The 27695-nt window shown below is 40.4% G+C and overlaps 1 protein-coding gene across 5 annotated transcripts in view; it reads right to left on the bottom strand.

Annotated features, from left to right (window-relative positions):
- Positions 1–27695, bottom strand: part of LOC119745299 (AP-1 complex subunit gamma-1-like) — a 38310-nt gene that overhangs the window by 2548 nt on the left and 8067 nt on the right. For 2 of the 5 annotated variants that reach the window (XM_038221577.1, XM_038221567.1), the window contains exons 3-20: positions 25320–25529; positions 23084–23208; positions 20835–20976; positions 19963–20059; positions 18660–18736; positions 18202–18210; positions 15984–16079; positions 14478–14713; positions 12854–12967; positions 12300–12440; positions 10648–10825; positions 9216–9389; positions 7220–7347; positions 6073–6177; positions 4207–4327; positions 3269–3398; positions 2125–2295; positions 1080–1240 (exon numbers count right to left, since the gene is read on the bottom strand). In XM_038221577.1, the coding sequence (XP_038077505.1) occupies positions 1080–1240; positions 2125–2295; positions 3269–3398; positions 4207–4327; positions 6073–6177; positions 7220–7347; positions 9216–9389; positions 10648–10825; positions 12300–12440; positions 12854–12967; positions 14478–14713; positions 15984–16079; positions 18202–18210; positions 18660–18736; positions 19963–20059; positions 20835–20976; positions 23084–23208; positions 25320–25529 (2415 nt within the window). The remainder of the gene's footprint in view (positions 1–1079; positions 1241–2124; positions 2296–3268; positions 3399–4206; positions 4328–6072; positions 6178–7219; positions 7348–9215; positions 9390–10647; positions 10826–12299; positions 12441–12853; positions 12968–14477; positions 14714–15983; positions 16080–18201; positions 18211–18659; positions 18737–19962; positions 20060–20834; positions 20977–23083; positions 23209–25319; positions 25530–27695) is intronic. The other 3 variants (XM_038221595.1, XM_038221585.1, XM_038221601.1) reach the window with 3 other exon arrangements.

The following is a 27695-nucleotide window of genomic DNA, read 5'->3' as shown; positions in this document are numbered from 1 at the left end:
GTACCCATTCATAGTCCTGGGTGGAGAGAGGCGATTGTAGTTAAGTGTCTTGCCCAAGGGCACAAGCACCATGTTCCTGGCAGAGTACAAACCCACGCACCATCGTATACGAGTCAAACACCGTAACCACTGGACCATGGCATTCTATGGTCATCCGTGTGAACTTATTTCTCTGCATACATGAACGGTGTAAAAGCCAAAATAGACAGCACGCAGTAGTTTTTGCAAAGTAGAAAATGTCAAGTCTCAATCAAATTGTGGATTAACTTTGTCAAAATACACATTTTAACAAGCACTGACAAGATTTAACTTCTCAATAAAACACAAAGGGTATATTCCATGTTTTATCAATGGAGGATTTGAACAAACCGCTTCGTTTGAAAGCCAACCATAAATATTTATCTTTTTACCCCACCAGTACATAGTTTATTTGAGCTTCATCAAAAATTTGTATGTACATTGTATGCCTTTAATATTGGGTTTTGCCGTTCATCGATATATTTTATAAACACTGTATACGCAGTGTTGTTCAGAGTCATTGCGAAAACAAAATCACTTGGGTGGGACTCGAACCCACGACCTCCTGCTTACTAGTGCAGACGTCTTACCACTCGACCACCGAGCTTGCCGGGGGCAGTTGGCTGGCTCGAATCAGATATCTAGCAGTGGGTACCACAATGAAACTATTCATATGATGGAATTTGCGTAGGGCTAATGTAAATTCAATATTGGGTTTTGCCCTTCACCGACATATTTTATGCACACTGTATCCTCAGTGTTGTACGGAGTGATTGTGAGAAAAAATCACTTGGGTGGGACTTGAGCCCACGACCTCCTGCTTACTAGCGCAGACTAGCTACCTGAAGCGTGTTAACGGATAACGTAGTGCGGATAGCACAATGCGCAATACGGACACATACACAAGTGTGCGTTGCTTTCTGAACAACTGAGTTTTGCGATTTCTTTTTCACAGTGCGCACTACGCTTAACGCATGACACACACATGGATTTTCGGCCTAAGGGTGACTTGACATCACCATGCTACATAACTTGAACTAAAAATCTGCCCGATGACCAACCTTTGGGACTGCAGCTTGGAACAGGAAACTAGTGACTGGGTTGAGAGTAGGGTTGGTGGCTCTCAGCAGGATGGCCACCTTGTCCGGGGATTCCCTCTCAAAGGCAAACTCTATCTTCAACGTAGGGTTCTCCACCGCGATGACGGAAGGTATTGAAGGCCCTGATAGAGAAAACAGGAGATACAAATCTCTTTCATTATCTACTAGTAGGGCCCAATAAAGTATTAACCCTAACCTCCTAGGCCCTTTTGGCTAGGAAGCATCCTCAATCCTGCAAAATCATCCAATTACCACCATGTAAGAATTGGATTCAGTCTCAGTCCTCCAAAATCATCTGTTATTTCTTGAATTTGTTCAGTGACCATTGCCTCAATCCTTCAAAATGCTCCAGCAATCACTGTTAATGGGTTGAGGCAGTGCCGATGACATTCAGAAGCAGTGCGGATAATATCAAGCATAATGCAGGGCTCAATTATGCATGGCTGAACATAAACAATGCTGGGTACAGACTATGAATCACATCACAAGCCTGACACAATGCATCCTCCAAAATCAACGGACACTTTTCTGTCATTCAGCCTCAATCCTCCAAAGTCCTCTAAAACAGCCTGGAGGATTTTGAAGGATTGAAGGTTAGGGTTAGGGTTAATAGGCTGAAAGTTCAAAACTTACTGTCGTAATTTTTTTGCTTAAGCTGTAATTAAACTACAAACTGTAACACTCTCTCTCTGACTGGCAATTTCAACAAAGCCATTCCAGTAAAAGTCAATCAAGTGACTGTTTTGGTGGTTAAGGGCCCCCTGTTTACACAAAGCAGGATTGACTGGCTGTGATTGTTTATGTAACTTGATACAGCTATGCTGTGACTGAAGGAGACTGAGAAGCCAGCTGTGCCTACCAGTTATCTGCTGTTGATGGAAATTGACTGGTCACATTGCTTACAAGAAATGCGATCTGACTGTTGGTGACTAGCCTGTGTAAAAGGCATAGCAGGGGCACAGGATTGAACTTTTTGACTGTCTGCGAATGTTCAGACAGCACTCACCACTGATATTGTTGACTAAACCACCTAGGAGATCAGCTTGGGGCTGGGCCACCATGGGTTCTAGAGTGCCCAGGGCATCCATGATGTTGACAGGTGCTGGCTGGCTGGGCATGGGTGCTAGAGGCTGGAACCCTGGCACGGCAGGGGCTGGGCCACTCAGGTCTAGGGTGTCTGTCAACAAAAAACAACCAGGAAAAAGTGCTATTATGATTAAAAGTGTGACAAAAAAGGGCAAGGTACTATAATGGTGTGGAATGTGTCAAAGAAAAAGTAAGAAGAAGAGGTACTATCGTGGCTTAGTGTGCCTGTCGAAAGGGCAAGAAAAGGTAGCATCATGGTTTGGTGTCTGTCAAGAAAAGAAACGGGACTATCATGATCCTATCGACATATCACCGTTTGTGAGTTAGCCCCTTAGACAACCCAATGGAACGTTTGTACGTTAAGTTTTGTTTGTCTCGGAAGTTGCGCGTTCCGCGTCCGTTTGTATATCATGTTATTGGCCAATATTTCAAAAGCTGTGTAGACGCGATTCTAACGTGATTCTACCGGGATAGGTCAAAAGTTTAATGTGTCCGTCAGGAAAAGAAAAAGGTATTATCATAGTTTAGTGTGTCTGTCAAAAACATAAGGGGAAGAAATGGTACTATCATGGTTTAGCTCGTCTGTCACAAATGAAAAAGGATATGACTGAATGGCTAGCAAATATAACCATTCTGAGGCAGCACCATACAGGGGTGTGAGTGACCACTGATAAAAATAGCTGAAAACAGCTGAAGTAGGTATACAAAAGCTTAAATTTTGAAATCTCCTATACTTTTGTACACAGCAAGTGAGGGAAAAAAGCTGAAATCCAAAACAAAAAAAGCTGAAATCAGCTATAAAGCTGAGATTTCACACCCCTGACCATATTCGAGCCCAGGTGGTACTCAGGCAAAAAAAAGGATCTCTTTGGACCAGTAGGGTCTTCAAATTACATTCGCGCTTCAAATTAAAGATGTGTGCAACATGCGTGTGAGTGTGGATCCGTCCGAGTATAAACGACGATCACCAGATTCCTAGAGCTCAAATAAGGACGCCAGCCTCAATTCCCCAATGTTGTACATATTGAGAGACAAAATATCAACAATCCATGCAAACAGCTCACCAAGCAGGTCAAGTAGCTCTCCACCGCTCGACGAAGGCTCCGTCTTCTGGTTGTGTGTAGGTGATAGGGACAGGCCTGCGTTGGGCATGGGTGCACCTGGGGTTTCTAGCAACTCCAACAAGCCTTTACTCTGTGGTAACAAATAATATTAATGGAGTATTTACAAAGTATGTACATAGACCTTATGCATTAACCCTAACCACCCCAACCCTTCAAAATCCAACTGCATGTTTGATTCTGTTGGAGTGAGGTCTGCACTAGTAAACTTATTATGCTTTACATGGGGTCAGGCATACCACCATAATGTAGTAAATCACTCAAGGGGTTTGGGTTGATCCTAACCCTGCTAAATGCAACAGAATGCAACAGCGATAAAAAGTTGTTGCAAGTTGTTACATTTAGCATTTAACTCAAGTCCCCATGCTTTGTTGCATCTTGTTGCATTTAGCAGGGTAACTGCTCATAGGGCCCAAGGCGATACAAGAGTATTCACTGTTGCAGTTTGTTGCATTTAGCAGGGTAACTGCTTGGTACCAAGGCTGGTATGCACTGGGTTCACAGAACACAACTTAATCCACTGTTGCAATTCGTTGCAGTTAGCATGGTTCTCATCTGAGTTGAGTTGGATATTGTTGCATTTAGCAGGGTACCTGAAGAATACCCGATGGGGGCTAGGGTTAAGCAAGGCCAAGTTAGAGGGCCATGCTTTTGAACTGCTAAAGTCTACCCCTCTTAAAATGGAATAAGGCCACATCTGAATAACTTGGCTACGTCAAGCAATTACGTATATGCGTCTACGTATGCAACTGAAAGCACTCCCCACGGAAGGCAAGAGCCATGGCCAAGTCGTTTTGGATGCAGCAGTTAGCCTTAGAATCGGCAAACAAGTAATATGTGAATGAAGGAAAAGCCTTTGACATCGTCCCGAAGAGCCGTACCTCATGTTGCACACTGGGTGGTTTCATTGGTTTCCTGTCCTCGCTTTCACCGTTCATGTCACCATTCACCTGTTTCTCATCTTTCCTCTCCATAGGGGGCATTCTCTCTAATAAACCAGGCCTGTTAATAATAAGGACAAGGACAAAGCAGAGAATTTAAAAACGCTGATAGGAGTTTGCTTTTAACAGTGTTTTTTTTTTGGATCGGGCAACCGCAATTCTTGGTCAGAAATCGGGTGACTGAGTATACGTCCTGTTCCTATACAGAGTGAGTGACATCTCTTTCAAAATCAGTATGAATGATTGAGAGCTTTTTGTTTCGCAGGTTTACTACGCTTGGATAAACGCCACAGTTTCCTGCTTGCTAGAAGAGGTTAAAGGGAAAATACAACATTTGCAAACATCAAAAAATAAAACTACCAAATCATTTTGAAATACCTTGCTGGACTGTTAGTGAATGACAGTGTAAAGCATCCTGTAAAATCATGGCACCTGGTATACTGTCATTTTCAAGAAAAGTGGTATTTTTGTATCAATTTCCAACGCTGATCGGTCGATGAGCGTTGGAAAAAACTGGCTTTTTTTCAAATACTGGCCCCAATTGACCATCCCACTTGTTTGCAATCGATTACAAACCTATGAACGGGTACGAGCCAGCTAGACTGGTTCCCTGACCTTACAATTCCCCAATGTATGTAAACTGCTCTGTTTCTTCTTATATAGAGTCAGGGAACCAGACTACAGGAAGATGATTGTTTTTCTTGGTTTTTATAGCATTTTCGAACCCAAAACCTCAAAAAAGTTAGTGTAACTATATTTGTCATATATTTCCAACCCCCCAATTCCATCCATTTCTGAAAATTACAGCAAAAGCAAATGATGTATATTCCCTTTAATGCCGTACTACTTAGCAGATGAACTCTTAGGTAAGCAGTAGAAGACAAAATCATTATTTTATCGAAATCAATGTTGTATCCAGGAAAGGCCAACAACCCAACTAGGCAATGAATCATAAACATATTATGTGGCAAAACAAATAAAAATTAAAAAACACTAAAAACAAAACCAAAAAACCCCCATAAAATTGTAGGCTGGTACCAGTTTTGGAATCGGGTCCATCACAAGTCCAGTCAAAATGTGAGGCGTTCTGGCAAAATGAGACAGAACTGACCAGAGGTCGAACTGAGGGTTTGCAGGTATTAGGAAAGAGAATAACATTCTCCTTACAATACTGTTTGTTGCACTTCAATCAGACATTCTGTTGACAAGTTGTGGCTGCTTAAAGTTCGCATTTATTGATGTCAAAAAAAGTAAAATACTTAGAAAAATGCCTTAAAAGTTTTGCACTTTGTAGTCGTGAAAATGAAAGATTGTTTTTCCTTAAAAAGTGCTTTTATTCCATGATTTTTACACTATTTCTTTTAAAATGTGTGTAGTAGACATATTAAAGGTTGCAAATATCAAAACCTTCAGTTTTTAGCATTTTTTTTCCACTGCAGCCTGTGCCCAGTTCCGTGCGCAAACAAAAGAGGGCGCGTTTTTACCACTTTTGAGAACTCTGTCGACGGGACACACAGCGTGTGTGCGTGTTCGCGCGCGAAGTACGCACGACTTTTTGAATGTGCCAAAGCCATTATATTAGCCACAGTGTCTTCGCGTGAGCGTCAGGCGTCGTCGCCTCGCGATTACGGTCAAATATAACTTGCGATGGTCTCCCAGACTAATCCCCACCCCCAATAACATTAGACCATTTAAAATACGCAGTGGATGGTCCGGGAACCAGCCTAGGTCTCCCCCAACTCTCCTTTTCTGGCCGTTGAAGGGGTACTTGTGCACGGAGCCCTTTGCACTGCCATTATTGCTCACCTCATATTGTCATGTGATGTGACTAACGCAGTGAACTCCACTGATCTCTGCTGCAACTCTGTATCCAGACTCTGCGTGTAAGGTGCTGCCATCTTCTTAATGCGCCTGTTAAAGAGAGAGGCAAAAAAAGAGTTTGACAAAGAAATTCAAATCAAACTTGTCACAGTCAAAAATTAACAGTGTTTTAAGTGTCCCAATGAATTAACAGTATTTTGTAATGGATGACTGCAGTATTAGATTTTCACAGATTCAGAAAACTTCACAACAATGCTCAAAGTTATGGTTCAACTACATTTTTTCCTACTCAACCAATATACCCGCAACATTTTCAAAAGTTGACAAGGTTCTCCCTCCTACTTCCGAACCAAGCCTGGGCAACAGACCTTTTCACAACTTAGTCTGGTTGCCAGACCAAAATATTCTGACTATTGCTGATGAATCTTAGGTCAGATAGCCTCCTGTAATATATTGTATTACAAATTACGTCCTCCTTTTTCCGAAAATGTCCGAAGTTTGCCGAATTCGTTTCGTGGACAATCGGATAGCGCCCGAGTATTTCCGAGTATAATATAGGTTTAATTATCTGCTAATTGCCTATTATTTATTTTTTAAATGAGTTGAAAATTAATATTCATTGCTTTCATTTAGAAAACTTGAAATTCAAAGACGATTTTGTGCATCAAATATACTCGGATCGTATGGGCGAACTTTTTGCTGCGTCATGTACAATTTTGTATTTGACAACCTTTACCGAAATTTTTTAAAACTTGGTCTTCATTCAGCTCCGCCTGCTAACAGTGCTATTTCTGTGCCTAATTTCGAAGATTCCAGATCAACATTAATTAATGTTATCTTACAGAAATATCAAACTGTATTACCATAACTGTATGTACGAAGCAAGTGATTTGTTTAAAAATTTGATCAGAACATTAAATGCTATAAGTGATAAAGCGAAATCGGAAACGAAGCCGAGCTTTGAAAAAGGGCCATCAATGTCGTCATGTTTATTTTTAGCCGCGGAGGCTGTCTGACCTACAATTTAGACGTGAGCGTCGGGAATAATCGTCAGGTCTAGAAACCAGACTATTCACAACTTGTACCACCTGTTATACAGTATAACTGCACAGAATGTGGGCTCCAGACTTACTCTGCTGAATGTGTAAACCTTGCACTGATCTTCAGTATAGCCTGGAGGACATACTCTTTGGTTACTTGCGATGCAGATGTAGACTGTATAACAGACTCCAGTAAGTCTAGTGCCTCATCTTCTGAAACCTGCACAAAGCAAATTCGGACATTTTAATCAACATCACCAACTCCAAATCCTTTTTTGAAGATATTTAAATTCACCCTAACTCCCTAGGCATTTTTGCTAGGATGTAATCTCAATCCTACAAAATCCTCCAGCTGCCTCTGCGTAAAAATTGCATACAGCCTCAATCCTGCAAAATCATCTGTTATTTATTGAATGTGGTTCTTAGAGGGGTGACCACTACCTCAATCCTCCAAAATCCTCCAGCAACATTGTCAATATGTTGAGGCAGAGCCAGTGACATCCTGGAGCAGTGCGGAGAATTTCAAATATAATGAAGGCCTAAATTTATGCATGGTATGGCTGAGCATACACAACACAAGGTCCGGCCTAAGACCTTGACACATTGCATCCTCCATAATTAGCCACACATTTTGCCATATAGCCTTAACCCTGCAAAATTTTCTATTTTGCAAAGAGGATTTTGGAGGATTTGGGAAGGTTAGGGTTAAAGGTGGGTGCCTCATGCCCTTTCAAAACGATTTGTTTTCTCCTTGCAAAATTTCAAATTGTATGTCTTGTCTTGTATGTCTATTTAAAAAAACACTATTTTCTCATTTTGTGTGTCTGCAAACCTCTGAAAAAAATTGGCAGCAGGTAATTTGAATTTGTAAAGAAGTAATAGTAATAATAATAACTTAATATTTGTGGAATTTTTTTTTGTTCAATGTCTCATTCAAAAGTGAAGAACTTTTAAACAGCTAGGAAAATAGCAATTGCAAACTCAGAAATCTATTTTTCATGGTCACACTCCAAATAGCACGGGTAATGCATCTTTAAAGGGTAATTATAATGCTGCACAAGTCAGCAAGTTGCAGAGTGATATTGGTCAATGTATAAATAAGATTTGAAACAAAAATATGAAAAAAAGAAGGGACACAGATGAAATGAACAGAAAACAGTCCAGCTGTTTTTCCGAGACATCAAACCCGGATGAATTTATATTCTATAAGCCACAAATCGCTCAGTAATATGATGGTGTATAAAAGTGTTCAGTGATACGTATTTCGGGAGGTATTTTGAATCAAAAGTTGAAGGGTTTGAATGGCTCAGCATTCCCATGTGTTAACTGCATGGGTACAACCAGGGTTGTACATTGGAGGATATTGGAGTATTCGGGAAGCAGAATTGTAATTCGAGTCACCAAACATCAAATCTGTGTCAAAGTTCAAGTCACCTCTCCCGATTATTATACAGTGGAATGCCGCTATAACAAACATCGCGGGATCCACAGAAAATGTTCGTAATAGCGATCGTTCGCTATAGCGATTTTAAGCTGCCGGTGCTCCGGTACTCACTTTTCAATAAATAGCGGCCTTCATAACTTCACCCTGCACGCCCTGGTAGTTACTGAAAGACGACTGTGAATGCATGCCGGCTAATCGATGGGTGGCTTTCCCCTTCTATTCCTTGGGGAAATAATAGCCACTTGTCGCTCTTCTGTTGACATTTTTGAACAACGGTGTTCGGTTGGTCTTTCTACACAAAAATCGGGAGCCAAGGCTGATGTTTGGTATAGCCGAATGTTTGGTATAGCGGTGTTCGGTATAGCGACGTTCCACTGTATTTGTAATTTTGGGCAGGTCTTGAGTCATGCAGGTCGAGTTGGAGTCTCAGTCCAAGTCCCCAGGGTCGAGTCCCAGTCATTTGTCATCACGGAAAAATGGGACCCGAGTCGGACTAGAGTCCGAGCCGTGAGTCATACAACTCTGTCGGAAAGGTTCCTCACATGAACCAACATGGGTTAGGGTTAATGTGTGAACTAGACTACCACAGCAGCAGCGGGAGTGTTAAGCAGCCTAGGCAGGAGACTGCAACGACAGATACGAACCTGTAAAGGTTCTGTCTGGCCAGGGTCATACGCATTCTGCTTGAGGTGGTCCAAGTCTAAAGCCGGGACGTAGTAGGTACGTACCTGTACCGGCTCCTCCTCCTCGATAGCTCCGCCCACTAAAAGGTCGCCGTACTCTCCCATGCACCATGATGCAACTTGAGCCAGTGGTTGCTGTAGAAGAAAACACAAATACAGACATATTTTTTGTCAGATGCAGTCACATTACTAAGCCACAGATTGCAATGATAGATTCACCCATGGAAGTTGATGAAGCCACCTCCAATATGTAAGTGTACTACTGCAGGCCATAGCTAAGTGATTCGGGCGGCCTGGAACTCCAATCCAGGCCTTCAGAGTCCAGACTAAACACGTCCAGGGGCCAATTTCAGGAAATGCCAAGACGCATCTAAGGAAGGAAACTTGTTTGAACTCGCGACTCGTCCAAGGATCGATTTCACCAAACTTTCAAGACACGTTCAACACGTCTTAACTTCCTCAGCAACACGGCTGAACTTGTCTTAACTTAAGATCGGCCTGAGGGTCATCTTATCTCATAATGTGTTAATTTGTATAGTTATCGTCTGGAAATCTTTGCCGTTAAAGACTAGTGTCGGCCTACAGTTTAGTTTCGAGGAAGAAAACCGCTGTAGAAACAGATTTGAAAAGATTTCTGATACTTGGGAAGTTATAATGAAAATAGCTATGTATGTATTAGGCCAAAAACAAAAAGTCTCCGGTTTCTGGTATGCGCGCGCGTCGCGGTAGCCATGCGCGTCGGCAAAATGAAAAAGTTTTTTTTTTCAGTGAAAGATGATGTCTCAAAACCGCCAAACTCACTGGTTTGACTGGAATCATGCTGCTGCACAATTTTAACTTGTTTTTAGATTGGGTTATGGTCGAGAATAAGCTTTATGTGGCCTCTCTGGACTCCCATATATTTGCACTAAGTTTAGTCGGGCACCATTTGCAGTCATCAGCCGACATTTGAAGCAAAAAAATCAGGTAAAAAGAAAAAAAAAGACTTTTTTTTTTTGGCCTTAACAACTCTTAATTATACGCCGACACCTAGTCGACTTTTTAAAATAGAGTGATGAAACGGGGAGCAAGAATGACTGAACCTTACGTGTGAAATTTATTAATGGAGTAATTTTTCTGGCAAAAGTTGCTGTTCTATACGCGCACAGGAAGTTGGTTAACCAGCCAAGCCGTAAACACGAACATGAAACAGCCATCAAATTGGTAGTTTTGGCGGGTCTTGCTTAAGATGGGTTTAGTGAGAAATCGGTCTGAGGACATGTCTTAGCTAAAATCGATCTTAAATCGGGGAATCGTTTTAAGTGCTAAGATGAGTTGCAAGATAAGATGAATTTCGTGAATCGGCCCCAGGTCAAGTAACAAATACACATCATATATTCCCTCTCCTCATTACCTGGCTGATGTCCTCTTTCAAGCCTTTGTAGAGCTGCTGTACGATGTAGCCGTGTAGGCTGGAGGACTCCGAGATGTTCTGGATCAGACTAGCCACCGAGTCCTCGGGAACGTAGTTCCCTGCTCCTGTCAAGACTCGCATCATTGTGTCTATATGCCATCTCTTGTTGGGAGCATGTCTGTGGGGACGGAGGACAAAAACAAACGAAAATCAGTAAAACGAAATGGCTACTGAGTCTACTGTCCTGCACCCAATTTCACGAAGCGCTGCTACGTGTCATAACTCGAGTTGCGACGAGTAACACGTCGCAACTTGCAACGCATTGTATGATCCATTTCAAAAACTTACGACGTGTTGAATGTGTCGTAAGTTCCTTGACAATTATTTTTAAGATGTCGCAAGGTACGATGTGTCTTTTGGTCATCGCAAATTAAGAAGCGTCGTTTCTTAGCCAGTTTTATGCCAAAAATTTAAATAAACAAGACTACAATATCAAGACAATGTGTGTGAAGTTATGTATCAAAGTAAATACGAATTAGCATGGAATATTGCAGTTGAAGTTTCAAAGTAGCCAACAGTCCCCCTGCGAGCTTGTTTTCTTTTAAAACTGCATCATATGTCCACCATTTTCTTTCACGTTTTAAAAAGTATTTCAAACTTGATAATTTAAAGCCTATTTGCCGATTACAAATATCAAAAAGAGTCAATTCCAAGCAGAATTTAGACTGTTGGGGAAGTGATTCCTAAAAAAGTGCTTAAGTCTCCTAAACTGAATGTTTTGTTTGTCAATATTATTTGAGCTGCTATTTCAGGGAACTACAAAACATAAAAAATGAACTGAGCACCAAAAAACAAAAACAAAAAACCAATGAAAAAAAAGGGAAAGAAATTGCTTAGTGAAATTAAGGCATCGGCCAAAAGTTCAGGCAGTGTATATAACTTGTGACTGGTTGCCATCTTATGGGGGTGTCAGGTTAGTGCAGTCCTCGCCTTCCACCTCCATGGCCTTGGTTCGATTCCTGCCCTGGTCCACATGTGGATTGGGTTTACAGCCTGTACCTGATTCCGTGGGTTTTCCCCAGAATATTCCGAGGGGAACCCACAGAATCAGGTAGGAACTGTTTCGGGAAAAAATTGTCATAGTCTTCTCTCTACAGGTTCCTTCAGGCTTGCGCGCTACAGTGCCTAGGGCACTTTCATTGCCATAAAATAAATAAATCAATCCACCAATCAATCAATAAATCAATAATAATAACTAGAAAGCACTCAGAGAGCTCAAACCTCCGCCAAGGCTAAACAATTCCCCGCCACATTGTCAGTACACCCACAAGAAATACTCGCATATATGGTGAAGAATCCTTGAGAAAATCCTGGATCCAGACCCAGATCCGAATCACTTCCAAAATCTAATCGATTTGTACTTGCACCAAGGACCACCCCTACAAAATTGTTCATGCAAATCCGTTCACAACTTTTTGAGCTATCTCGTTAACGGAGAAACCAAACCAATAAACTAACCAAATCCAATGAAAACGTAACCTCCTTAGCGGAGGTTATAATAATAGCAACACTAATTTGCTAAGAAAGATTTTCTTCTTAGCGGATCTGTGAAATTGGGGCCCGGTGTCTGAGAAAAATAATAATGGGCTCACCTTTCACAGGTGGAGATGATGTTTGAGGACGTGTAGGCCTTGAACTCAGGGTCAGCCTTGTCCAGGAAGAAGATGAGTTCTTTGACCATACTGCGGACGTTGTTACCGTTGATGAGGGCAAAACATAGCTCCACTGCACGCCTGTTGAAATCGGCAAAAGTTCATAACTATCGATGAAATACTGCTAAATGTGATAACTACTGGCCATCATTATGGATTCCTGGGTCCTATGCATTTAAAAAATTTGGGCCATTCAAGTCTTAAGGCCCTCATAATGAAATAAAAGTTACGAATATGCCTTTCAAAAGAAAGTGTCGAAAAACCTGAAATGGTCCTGCTCCTTTCAAAGGCTTTCTCAAATATGATACTTTCTCAAAAGAAACTAGAACAGATTGTTTTGAGAATGCTGCAATTACAAACATTTAACAAAAAGTTGAAGTTTTCTGAATGGAAAGCTCCATCACAATTTCGCTTTTGAGCAAATCCGTCAGCGTAAGAGTGTGTGTGCTTTTATTGGGGAAATCTTGGACATCTGTTTGTTGCTGGGAGCGTACCTTTTGATAGAGACATCAGGATCTTTGAGACAGTCCACTATAGTACTTCTGTGTCGCTGTACTGCGTTCATGTCGCTTTGTACAACTCTGAGTAAAGTGTTAAGAGCCACGTATCTGCAAGGAAAGAGGAATTTGACATCAGTGTTTTTTTGTCATGTTGGCAAAATAAAGAGCCTGTCACAAAATCTACAAAGTCTAAGCATGGAATGACGGAGCAAAATCTTGTAACCCTACCAGTGGAAAGTCAATACTCAGAGCAATATGCATAACACTTTAAACCCTGCAGGTCAGTGTAAGGTCAAGGGATACGAAGTGTTAAATAACTGCGTTACACAGAGAGTCACTGCACACACAAAATAGCACTGAGGAGAGCAGTGAAGCGTGACTGAATCTGCTGCTTGCCCTGAGCTTAATGGCAGAGTATATCACATGACAAAATTATTGTTGAAAAGGATACTTAGTTTAAAGGGAAAATACAACATTTGCAATTCACATCAAAAAATAAAACTACCAAATCATTTTGAAATACCTTGCTGGACTGTTAGTGAATGACAGTGTAAAGCATCCTGTAAAATCATGGCACCTGGTATACTGTCATTTTCAAGAAAAGTCGTATTTTTGTATCAATTTCCAATGCTGGTCGGCCGACCAGCGTTGGAAAAAAAACTGGGTTTTTTTCAAATACTGGCCCCCATTGGCCATCGCACTTGTTTGCAATCTATTACACACCTATGAACGGGTACAAGCCAGCTAAACTGGTTCCCTGACCTTACAATTCCCAAATGTATGTAAACTGCTCTGTTTCTTCTTAAATGGAGTCAGGGAACCAGACTACAGGAAAATGATTGGTTTTTCTTGGTTTTTATAGCATTTTCGAACCCAAAACCTCAAAAAAGTCAGTGTAACTATATTTGCTATATATTTCCAACCCCCCCCCCAATTCCATCCATTTCTGAAAATTACAGCAAAAGCAAATGATGTATATTCCCTTTAAAGATAGTAATGCCCTAAATTCCCTGTGAAATTGTTCTTTCTGGCATGCTGTCATTTTGAAGAAAACAATAAAAGAAGGCCATTTCCAAAGATGCGTCAATTGACACATTTTGGGAAATTTCCGTTAGTAGTTGGTTTGTAGTTGGGCGAGTCCAAGAATGGGTGCGCGCAAGCGTTGACACGACGCACACGCCGTTGAGGTAATTTGTGGGTTCAGCGCATGACATTGCGTAGCTGCAATCGGCTGAAAGAGAACATGTCCCGGACACTGATTTCGGGTGAAATTCAAAACATGACTCGGCAATTTTTGAATTGAAATCGAGATCCTAAATATTGTTTTTTCAGAATATACAGCATTCACTGAGCCAAAACTCCATCAGGTAAGTTGTTAAGCACCCTTCTGTGGATTTTGCTTCAAAAAAAAAAAAAAATGAACAAACAATAAATGATATACTCTACCTTTAACCACACGAAAGAATTGTGCAGGGATTTGAAGTGCTATTCATACTCCACAGAAGATTACCTCAATGGAATATGTGGCGTGGAAGTCACAGGACAGGCTGTGACAGTGTGACATAACTAACAGGACTGAAATTTGAAACCTGATGGCCAAGCCAAAGGGTAAGCGCACCTGATATTCTTGTCGTTGTTGAGCAGGAACCTGCCCAGTATATTGATGGCCAGTACCCTCAGCCCGCTCTCCGACTTGATGTCCATGATGCACAGTACCGTCTCGTACAGGATAGCATTGCCAACGTTCTTGCTGGTCTCTGTGTTGGTTGCCACCTGGGCCAAGATGTCGTTCATCGCCTCGCTGCAGTCCATGTCCGACTTGCCCAGAAGCCTCAGCAACCGTAGGATCTTGACCTGGGGTGAATTGTAGTATCGATGTGTATTCAGGATTATACGGGCACTGACGATTAATCGTTATTTTTGTTGGGTATCAAAGAACTTAATGACAGTGTTGTGGAGGTATTTTGTAATGGATCACAAGTCTACCACAAGTCATCACATGTCCATCACAAGTCTACTACAATTCATCCCTTGTCCATCACACGTCCATCACATGTTCATCACATGTCCATCACAAGTCTACCAAAAGTCATCACATGTCTATCACAAGTCTACCATAAGTCATCACATGTCCATCACAAGTCATCACATGTCCATCACAAGTCATCACATGTCCATCACAAGTCATCATAAGTCATCACATGTCCATCACATGTCCATCACAAGTCATCACATGTCCATCACAAGTCATCACATGTCCATCACAAGTTATCACATGTCCATCACAAGTCATCACATGTCCACCACAAGTTATCACATGTCCATCACAAGTCATCACATGTCCATCACAAGTCATCACAAGTCATCACATGTCCATCACAAGTCATCACATGTCTATCACAAGTCATCACATGTACATCACAAGTCATCACATGTCCATCACAAGTCATCACATGTCCATCACAAGTCATCACATGTCCATCACAAGTCATCACATGTCCATCACAAGTCATCACATGTCCATCACAAGTCATCACATGTCCATCACAAGTCATCACATGTCCATCACAAGTCATCACATGTCCATCACAAGTTATCACATGTCCATCACAAGTCATCACATGTCCATCACAAGTCATCATAAGTCATCATAATGTTCCTCACAAGTCTTTCACAAGCTATCACGTCCATTACAGGCATAACAAGTCTATCACAAGTCATCGCGTTTTAAATTTGTTTGTGTTTGCATGCAGTATTAACAATTAACTTCTGAATCAAACTCTTGTGTTTTGCTGTGATGCTTATACACTTTGCTGCACACCCAAGCAAGATCACACTGCTGACCAACTTACCAAAAATGATATATAATTCGAAAAAAATACAGGACGATGTTCGCAAAAACAAAGGGGGGAGGGGGCGGCACCATACATATTTTTCTAATAAAAAGATTTAAGGTTCTGCGTGATTTTCTAGGTTGGGTGTGTAAACAATAAACACGGGTATTTTTTTTCTTGGCCCAATTATTTTCTGAGATTCAATTCAGCAAGCTCTTTACTTAATACTCATTTCCCTTGCCATAACTAAACTGAATTTCACAACTCAAAAAGGAGAAGAAAAATCTCACCTGAAGAAAGGGATCGCTGACGCCGGACACATCATGCTCCGGCGAATAACCCGACATGATGAGATTCTTAAGTATTCTAACAAGGTTTGGCACAATCTAAGAGGAAAGAGAACAGAGAAAAAAATGTATGAGATTGGGGGGAATAAATTCCACAGATTTTTGTAACAGAACCCCAGAGCAACAAAGGGTTTATTTTTGGTATTTTTGGTACATGTATGTTGTTGCCTAGACAGGCACTCACACAAGTGCCCTTTGGAAACCTTTCACATACATTTTTGAACAAAACAGATACAAAAATACAGTGATGACATCTCACTTAGGCATTTAACAAATCCACAAATCTGGAACATATCATGAAACATCTCACCCCTGAAATAACCATAATTCCACAACTGCATTATTGGTTGAAATATAAAATGGGAAATTGGGTGTTGAGGATGTGTGCAGTGGTTTTACATGATGACTGACACAGACAAAGTAACATGTGTTGCTTTAAAACTCAAATGACGGTCAAAAGGAAAGGGTTGCTTTCTAGTTGAAGACTGTTGACAAAACAACACCAAGGCACAAGGACAAGGGGTTGGAAAGGTGCAGTTGTCTACCGAAAAGGTTGGGAAAGCCAAAATTTTCAAATGAGGGTGGTGGGTGCACTACTAGACAAATAAACCCTTCACCAAACAATTATAATATTGACACTTATTTCCTATGTCCATTTATAAAACAATATCTCAGGAACCAACTTTAAAATCTCAAGATGTTCGCGGAATTATGTACCCAGTCCACACCCATGAAGTGTCAGTGGATGTCGCCGTTCCGAAAATATCATGCATCCATTCCCACCCAACAAGAAATCCTGCTGTCAAGCCAGTGGTAGTGCTGTGCATTTTTCACATACTTTAGTATTCAACTATTCTAATTTGGACTTTTTTGTTCAAATCTGACCAAATAATTTGACTGGAGTGGGGCTTGAACCTATGACCTCCGGATAACTGTCCGGTGCTCTTAACAACTGAGCTATGCAGCTGTTGTTGGCGGTTCCCCTAATTTGTCAATATCTTTGTTCAAGGGGCGCTAGTCAGAAGCCAAAAATTTGGACTTGATTTAATATTCGAATATTCACAATGCGCTGATCAAGTTTTACAAGAACCAGCCTAACTATCCCCTTGTACAGCAAGGGTCTTTGGTATGCGTGCAGATTCGGCAATTAAATGCAAAACAAGTCTGCGTCTTGACCACGAGATTCTGACCATTTCAGCGAGCGCCTTCTATCTGGTCTTCCTTTAATAACCCGTTGTTGTATTACAAAAACATGGCATCCAAATTGACCAATCCACAGCTTTAGATGCTATGATAAATCAGACGTTCAATCGTGGCTTTGCCTGCGTGAATGTCTGATCCTTAGACTAGCCTAAACTGGCCATCGATTAGCATTTCTGTGTGCACCCCACGCAGCAGGATACAACTCTGGCATTGTTCATTTGGACTTTATAGCCCTCAGTGTCTCAGACCTGGCTGTTTATGCACTGGTGTTGGTAGCTGACTGCATCAAAGTGTACCAGTTCTTTTTACACCTGATGCACTGTGCTGCGTCTGGCAGGGTTAGGGCCAAAGAAGAAATTTGAGATAATTTTTCTCACAGACGCTTCTAGAATTATGTGTGTAAAAGTGGCTTTGTCAAAAGCGTGGCATTTGACAATGTTTGACAAACAATGCAACCACACAACCAATACAATTAAATTAACATGGTGGACGTTTTTCCTCATCTGCTTGAGACTGCTCACATTTTTCTAATATTTGAAGGGGAGCAAAAAATATCACTTTTCAGATATTTCGTTGGATGACCAAATATTCAAATACTCGAGATAGTTTGCACATGACTTCTCCCCCAAAAAACACAAGGAATGGATTATTAGAAACCAGTTTTAAGCCTGAAATGCATGTGGTTTGTCCCTTCAAGAAAGACATTCAGAATGAAAAGAGACTCAGCTAGGCAGAACAGTAATGAGGGCCAAAAAATGCTTTCAGATTCAGAGAATTTGGGTTCTCAAAACATTTAGCGCAGAGAAAGAGAGTGCACAAGTACAACACTTATTGTACAGAGACAAAAGCACCATTAGCAGGTATGGAAAGTAAAACATGGAGGGAAAAAAGGAAATGGAAGAACGGACAGGGGACAGGGATGGGTGAATATTGCTGACAGTACCACTTCAACACGTACCTCCTTAACCTTGGGTGTCAGTTATGGGAATGAGCAATTATCAAAGTTGAGGAGGAAAAAGACGGAATAAAAAAAACAAAAATAAATTATTCTCAATGTTGTTGGATTTTTATGTATGACTGGTTATGATTTTCGATGATATAAAATGAACAAAGGAAACACTTTTGGTTCTGGCAACGCAACTTACAGTTATTTCAATGGAGATGAGTCAACCTTATATCCAAACTTTTGATTTTTTTAAATTTTCTTCACGACTTATTTTGTTGGGGCAAGAAACTAAATTGGTTCCCAATTTTACAGGCAAAATGTAAGTTCGGTGATCCCTCGGTGATCACGCGGTAGTGGGACGTGTACCTAGAGCCATATGACTTTTTTCCTTTTTTCTTTTTTCTTTAGATTTTTAAATTCAGAATCCAAACACGATGTGGGATTTATTTTGAGATGACACTTTGGCCCACCTTGCGGAAGTGCAGTAGAGTCTCGGGGCTCCGTGAACACATTTCTGTGATGAGAACGACCGCCGTTAGTTGAACACCTGTGGAAAGACACAGTAATAAAACCATGTTACCAAATGTAAGGATGTGACGTTTACACATTGAACCGTCAAAAATCAAAATCCATTTACAAATTTTCGGGAAGTTTGAATGAAACCCGCATTATGAAAACACTGAGATTACATTTGCTTTATCTGCCCTTTTACAAAGAATTAGGGATTCCTTTAAACCAACTTAATTTACAAAGTATTAGAAGCACCAGAGTACTTAAGATCACTTTCTGGGCAGTTAAGTTTATATCTTTTCAATGACTGCCGGCTGTCTATTGTGTCAATGATATACAATGTATACAATTTTATTGTTTGATGTTTTCAACATGCCGCTGGCACAAGATCAACACACATAGTGTCCAGCTCGCGAGTAAGACGTAAACAACTCTTTTTATGGAAATTGGCGCATGCATCGCGCATACTGCATGATGACACGCAGATGCAGTTGTGGTGAGTGCGTTGTGAATTTAGGACTATGAAATGCTGACTCATTGGTAGGCCCATGCCTACGCGAAGATTGTGAACATTCGACCAATAAAACGGTAAAAGGCACTGGATTTCAAAGGAGTCCAAACTTCATGTGACACTGTGAAAGTGTTGAAGACCAGCCAGCCATGTCTTTATCAATGGGAATGGGTAAACTGTCTTAGGTTTTATGACTTATTTTTAAACATGCCCTAGTGAAAACATACCGGGGCAAGTGTCAGCCTCTGTGAAGTGGCTAAACGTTGTAAGGTTTAAACGGTGCTGTTTTAACGTTTAAAATGAAAGTTTATTGCTAAATTTGTCTTTTTAAGGACATTTTATCACTTTCTGATGGCAGACAGGTCACTGCAGGGAAAAATTAGTGATGGACAGGTATGGCCATCTTTCCGAACCGCCAACATAGGGCTGGATAGCTCAGTTTGTAGAGTGCCGGTACGGTACTCTGGAGTTAGGTTCAAAACTTGCTTCTTTGTTCAACTTTATTATTATTTTTATATACTTGTATGTATGCACCCAGTCAATTATACTTTGTGGTTTATTTGAAATCCCCTTGTGTTTATTTGAAAATTTCAAAAGTGGAGATTTTTTTTGGGGGGGGGGGGAATGTGGTCAATTTGTTATGGAGGCACTTTATTTCTTATGGAAACGATGGGTTTAAGGACTGGTTTCTTGGAGAGAGGTGGATTTAGAAAATTCATGACAGTGTGAACATTAAATGAAAACTAACTGACCATGATTCTTGTCGTTAAGAAGGGAGCGTACAGCAGGGATAAACATCTCCATTAGTTCGGGGACTTTCCGGATGATTCGAACACCACACAAGGCAGCCTGTGAGAGAGACAAACAGAATCAAATAACTTGGTCACTCTTTGCACTCAGGAAATAGCCCAGCTTAGCTGGGAACATGCTGAGAGTAAAGGCCAGTTTATAGTCGGTCAAGCGATGATCGTGCCAGTGAAAAATTGACGCACGGTCATCTTAAAGTTGTCGCTGAAGCACCAGCAACTGGTCGCCGAAGGACGCTGGCGACGTCACTACAGAGTTCAAATAATTGAATTTTGACATGGTCCCTGACCTCAATCTCATCACTGAATGAATAGGATTGCTTGATCTGTGAGATAAAACGAATATGCAAATACAACACAGATCTTATCCCTGTTTTTGAAAAGCAATGTTGGTAAATTAGCAGGTTGGCTGACTTAACGAAAAAAAAAAATTTCAAAATATTTCTGTCAAATTTCTACCTGAACATGAAGGGCAAAACATCACAAATCAACATTCTATGTCTTTCTTTTATTTATTTATTTACCTAATATTTTCAATGCATTCAGATTTTTATTAAAGGGTACATTGTACAAGACATTGATGAACATCAAACAACTGGCAGAGCGAGAGTAGTCATATTCAGCAGTAGCACTGCTTGATCGTCACATTTCAGTTGTTTTTTGCGCGTAGCGCGTATGATTACACCTGCTGCGTGACGACTATAAACTGCCCAATAAAGGCTTAGTGTTCATCGACCATTAACGTCAGACGTTTATCATCGCGTGACCCACTATAAACCGGCCCTAATACTGGATGCTGTGAATATGTAAGAACCCACCTTCTTCTTGACGTAGGCATTGGAGGATTTGAGCAGTTTCTCCACCTCCCCGGCCAGATCACGGCTCATCTCCGGTGAGCAGATGCTGCCAAAGCAACTTAGCGATAAGCCTACGATGTACTGGGTGTTGTGCTCCATATCACTGCAAGGAAGACGGGGGAGAGACGAAAATTTATTAGTTATTTGGTTTCTTGTGGACAATTAGTCATCACCTACGCTTGAAAAATGAGAATAGCCCTGTACTTCATACAAGTCAACAGCGATGCAACTATGGGGATTTCAAAATCTGCCATATCATGGCAAGAACTCTAATTTTATTCTCACTACACGGAGTGAGCAAAGGACAAAACTGAATCAAGAACTACATTAGCGTCTGTTTAGCACCCAATCTAAAACATTAACAAGAACCCTGTACATTCAGATCCAACTCATTTCAAATTTCTATTTCCCAGGTTTGCAGTATTGCTATTGTTGCTAGCATCATGACTTTGGGCGTGATCCCTGGCTACATGGCATATACCGATTTATTACGGCTTCTGACTAGCGCCTCTTGAACAACGATACTGACAAAATGGGGAAACAGCCAACACAGGGCTGGATAGCTCAGTTGGTTGAGCACCAGAACGGCAATCTACAAGTCACAGGTTCAAACCCCGCTCCAGTCAATTTCTTTGTTCAACTTCAAACAATCACTTGAAATTCATGAAATTTTTAACAGTAAGTAAAATTGCTCGAAATGTCAATCGCAGCAAAAACTGCCCGCACTGATTGTGTGAGTCAACAGAATGTCAGTCATCTAGCTTTAATAACAACTGATATATCATTGTGTCCGTGCAACATGGTCGTATCTCCCAAAATGGGCCGGACGTGAAACGTGCGTTTCAGAATGTCAAAAAGTCGTATCTGACTTAACCCTTACTCTCTGAGGGTAGTTTACTGCATGTCAGTTGTTATGCCAATGCCCTCCAGCTGCAGTTTATTGGCAGATAGTTTGTCTTAACAGTGAAGGCTCCAATTGGCAGGAGTTGGAGGCCCTGGAGGGTGCCTGATACTGACCAGCTGGGGGCACTCACTTTGTTATCAGAGGACTCTCATTGTTCTCTGTGGCATGTATTGGAGTGCCTGTCCAGTTACCCTTGAAATGACATGGCAGATATTGGAGGGCCATGCAAAAAACATAGGAGATTTTCTTGAGGCACATATTGGCATGCGTTGGAGGGTCTAGTAGGGTAAGGGTTAAAATACCCCGGATGTACACACAAAGTCAATGGACGTCAAGATATGACCTTGTTGCACGGAACGTATTCACGCGAGATACGACTTTGTTGCAGAATGGAGAACTTTACGACCTTGTTGCACTGACATGACGATATTTCAGGCCAGTCAAAATAGCAGATTGCATCAGATTGTAACATTTAATAAGGTAATACTGATCAATTTCGTGAAAATAAAAAAACACCACCAAATTAAAATCAACAGATTTTCAATTTGAAAATTTGGTTCCGTGCTGTTATTTCATATTTCAATCCCTTAAAAGCCACTCAGTTTAACTGTAGATATTTCAAATTGTGTAACGCACTCAGCATCTCTTAGAATCTACAGCTATGTAGATACACACTTTGGGAAGAACTTCATTTGATTACACAGTAATAATCACATTACTTGGCTAGCTAGGTCGCTGTGGAGAGCACCGATTAGCACCTCTGGGTACAGTGGCACATGGCCGTGACTGGTTTGTGTACATGTGAAGCATGGCGGGAATTTAGCAAAGGCTACATTTTTTTCATCAAAAGTGACGCTTAGTAGGTATTTTGTTTATGCATCCTTATTCAGTGCAATATAAAAAAAAAACCACTTTAAAATCCTCTAGGTGTTCTCTCATGAAGTGTTAATTAACTATGTAAGAGCGTAGAAAAATTGTAAAAATTACTTAGACAAGAATTCTCGTTTAATGGTACATGCACCTATGATTTTTTTTTAGTGGTGGGAGAATTTTTTTTTAAAATCTGAATTTTAATGCCATTTTAATTGTTTGTTTTCATTGTTTGCTTTTTTTTTTACCAGGCATGCACATGTAACCATGTGATATTGTATGTAAATAATGGACGGATGATTAACTGCAGGACAATATACGTACATGTTACATATATGTAGGAAGGAGACAATGAAGTAAAAAAAAGAAGAAGATGATTTTGAGCCAATGATTGGCAGTATTCTGCATTTCAAAAGGCCTTCCATTCATTACTCACTTCTTCATGGAATTCGTAATGAGTAAATGAACGTCGTGTCGCTCATCCAACAAAAGGGTGGCTCCTAAGTAGCCGATGCGCTTATCGGTGAAGCGAGGGGACGCTATGAGCTTCAGACATTCCAGCTGGGAAAGAAAAAAAAACACAAGAAAAGGTTGAATTAAAGGGGGACTCGGGTTGATGTATTGGTACTTTCCTTCCAACCTTCGTGGCCCAGGTCGGAATCCGTTCAGCGTGTCCCTATCTGATTTCTGAGGATTCACCTAATTTTTTGTACCTACCACCTCCAAAACGTAATTTGTTTTCGATTCACTTAGTGTCCAATGCGACTTGTATAGGTCAGAATTGCATATAATTACTTCTGAATAATCCTTGGCCGCAGAAAAATAAAGTCACTTTCTTCGATTTGCATGTCTTTATCTGTATAATATTGAAACAGAGCTATTTCCAGCAATGTTCAGCAGCTTAGCTGTTACATGTACTTTTAACTGACAAATTAATTAACAAGTACACCAAAAAAAAAATTCCATTGGTCTTAGTACGTCTGATACCATGGTGCTCGACCTCATTTCTTTTAAAGCCAAGAAGTTGGCTGAATAAGTTCTTTTTTAAATCATTGAATTAACTAAATGATATGTTTTATCATAATTAAAATCCACTTTACTTTTATTGCACACAAGTTTGAATTGTGCAATGTACGTTCCACAACGTGGAACTCACCACAAGCGGAATAACACAATGGGTCTAATGACTATATGTACATGTACATGAAGTACACATCTAGTAGCCATATGCAGGCTTATAAGTTCCAATCTTTGGACGAGCAACAGGAAATGAAATTGAAACCCTTCTTCGTTTCTGTAACAACATACATGTATGCCCCAAATTACAAGCGAACAGAAACAAAGCACCAGGAAATATACACAGCGAATTATAATTAATCAATCACTACCTTGACGCACAGACGATGTAAAAAATGTTTTATCGGAACTTCAAACAGAAGCACGAATTTTTTTTCTAGAGGGCAAAATTAATGTCGAACATCAGTTATTTTTTAACTGCTTACCAAATGTATTTCTTCAACCAAAAACTGAGACTCAGTCAAGTTTTGTAAGAATTTGACACTAAGCATGTGGTAGCTCATAGGATCATTTGCATTTATCCCACAAGTACCCTAACAAATTACACGTACCGGTATTATCCCAAAAGTAACCTAGCGAATTATTATCACAAAGTTTATTTGGATTAAAGATCGTGGATTAACCCTAACCCCCTTGGCCCTTTTTGCTAGGAACTATCCTCAATCCTCCAAAGTCCTCTAAAAATTTTCAAAATTTTACAACAATGCCTAAATCCTTCAAAATTGTAGACAGTCCTGCTTCTAAATGCATTCAACGTCAATCCTGCAATAACCTTCTCATCTCAAAATGTTGCACTCATGTTCAAATGAAGGATAACCAACACCTCGATCATTCAAAAACATTAGACAGTCCTGCCTCAAAATGCATTCATCCTCAATCCTCCAAAATCATCCTGATCTTCAAACACCATTCATCCTCAATCCTCCAAAATCCTCATGTGCTTAAAACACCATTCATCCTCAATCCTCCAAAATGATCGTTTTTCTCAAACACCATTCATCCTCAATCCTCAAGAATCCTCCAAAACTGCAATGAGGGTTTTGGAGGATTGAGGTGGGTTAGGGTTAAACACCCCATGAAATTATTCCGTCTGGCTCGCTGACATTTACAAGAAATCAAGAAACATAGGATTTCCCAGGATCAGTCAGTTGACTCATCATTTGAAGAAAAGAAAAAGAGTACCATTAACCATGTTAACCCTAACCCCCTTGAGTGATTTACTATGAACCTTCCTCACTCCTGCAAAATCCATTAAAATATGGTAAAATCTACACCCAAACTGTTGGACTCTGATTATGGTGGTGTGCCTGACCCCATGTAAAGCATAATCAGTTTACTAGTGCAGTACTCACTCCAACAGATTCCAACAAAACATGGAGTTGGATTTTGAAAGGTTGGGGGTGGTTAGGGTTCATGAAATCGTGTTACGTGATCAAAAGCTTGTGCATAAGTGTAATATCCACCGAGCTGAAACTTCAACTGGTGAGGTTTGAAAATTCTTCTTTGGATTTTGATATTTGATTTTGTTATTAATCGAAATGAACAAATCTAACGAAAAGCAAATGATCCTATGCCTTCAAGAGACCACAGCTCACCTGCCCGAAGTGGGCCGGGTAGCCCAACATGTTGATGTATAGCAGCTTGGCCACGTTGCGGCATCTGTACGTGTTGTCCTCCTCACGGAACGAGTTGCGGATGATGGCCAGCTCCTTCTGTATCACCGCCCGCTCATCTGCAGCCGTGCGCGCCGCCCGGATGTTCCTGATCAGATCCTTGAGCCTCATCGGAGCCGGCATCTTGGACAACTGTAAGGATATGGGATGGAGGAATCAAAAGTAATCAGTTAAACAAAAAAGAAGGATTAAATTTATTTCTAAACCGACCCTCCAGTGTTACAAACCTAAGACTGCTCTCAGTTTAAAAATATTTTACATGCATTTGTTTTACACATGGAATGTAGGAAGGTAATACAGTTGCAATCATTTACCACATTTTGGTAAAATTGCTATGGAAAGACAGATTTACTCAAGAAAATGTTGTAGTGCCAACGAAATAATTCTAACTTAAAGGAATTGAGACACTCTAAATGTAAGAACAGCCTACAATTTCAAAATTGACTGAGCTGGTTTCGTTTTTGCCCAAGTTTTGTTTCATGTCCAATTTTCCCCTTTAATCTTTTTTTTTATTTAGTAGATAATTCAAAGAAAAGGCAAGGAGCACCTACAATCCAAAAGAATCTTGACAAAGGAAAGAGACTAGGAGAGGATATGAGATTGAGCTTCTTGATTAAGCTCTTGGAAGACTGTCGGTCGAAGTTAGTGGTCGGAGGCAAGATTGTGGCGGCGCGTCCAACAATTTGGATGTGCGAAAAAATGAAGCCTAGAAATTGAGACTGTGAAAGGGACAGCATTAGTGGCAGATCTCGTTCAACGAGATGTGTGTGTGCGTGAGTCGTGAGACTTAGGCATGATGGATTTCAGCTACTGATAGGTAATCTGACGCTGGATTTTGTAATCTAGAAACCTATTCCATTAGAATAAGAGATGGTTTATGATAAGAACGTGAGTTAATCAGTGCGTGGCAGATTATTTACCGCCCGCATACTGCTTTTTAGAAACACCTGTGTCTCACTAACACTGAATAATTCTATGTCAGGAACTATTTCTGGGGGTTTATTTTAAAATGTTATACACAGTGAACACTATGAGCAGAATAACCCAAATGCATTATGAGTCGATGTACAACACATAAAATATGGTACAACGAGCAATGGGGATATTTCAGAAGACATAGATGTAACACAGAAAGAACTGAAACGTGATTAAATTAAAATTGTGGTTTCCAAGTTTTTTTTTCGTTCCAGAGGTGGCACCACTATTCGTTCGTCTGAGACACATTTTTACAGATGAAACAGTTATTTAGAACATACATGTACCACTACTATGGTCAAAACATTGCTGATGTCGAAAAAAAATAATTAATTTCTCAATATTCAATATCAACCATGCACACTATAAATGCCATGCAAAACATAAAGCAGGAACTACATACGCAGGCAATCGAAACATAAATGTACACTAGCAGCCAGTTTTGGGGGTGATAAAATGCAATTACCCAAAGGCCAAATTCCATGAACTGGTGAATGTCCACGTGCGATGCCTTATCAAGGGAGGCTATCTCAGGGTTCGTGTTGAATTGTATTTCAATAAACACTCAAATTCATTAAAAAAAAAAGCCAACTCAAAATGAAACCATCTAAAGTATACATAAATGTAACAGCGACACCTCAATTTCAGGCTCCATAAAATTCACTGTGGGTTAACTCTTGGAAGTGACAATTGTTTTCACAGCCGTTGATAGTGATGCTGCAGCAATGTTCAGATAGAATGTGTGAACTACATGTACACTCACACATAGGCCTATTCATTAGAATTCAGAGACTCCTGCACATTTACATGTCCATTGTACAGGTACATATATATAGCTATGCCCTGCAACCTTTTCATCAACTCTGTGAATTCCATAAAGGGATGGAGAAGGTTACATATGGTTCTTAAGTGACAATCACACGTATACGTGCATAAAAAAAGTATTCATGAAAATTATATGTCATATTCATGACGAGTACCGGTATATTAAAGGTGTCGTCATGTATGGAAACAATATGTACGCATATTCTTGAACAAGCCTGTACATAACACACATATCTGAGGTGTTCCAGCAAAATGAGACGGAACTGAGCACGGAACGTAGCCAAGAAAAATGCCAGAAAAACCGAATGGGGACGACCTATTTTTTTTTCATTTTTAGATTTATTGATATTTGTAATCATTGGTGTCTACTACACATACATGTACTTAAAGGGCATATACATGTACATCATTTGCTTTTGCTGTAATTTTCAGAAATGGACGGAATTGGGGGGTTGGAAATATATAGCAAATATAGTTACACTGACTTTTTTTAGGTTT

Source organism: Patiria miniata, unplaced genomic scaffold, assembly GCF_015706575.1.
Source record: "Patiria miniata isolate m_02_andy unplaced genomic scaffold, ASM1570657v1 HiC_scaffold_12, whole genome shotgun sequence".
Classification (NCBI taxonomy): Eukaryota; Metazoa; Echinodermata; class Asteroidea; order Valvatida; family Asterinidae; genus Patiria; species Patiria miniata.
This window is presented reverse-complemented; position numbering and strand designations above follow the sequence as displayed.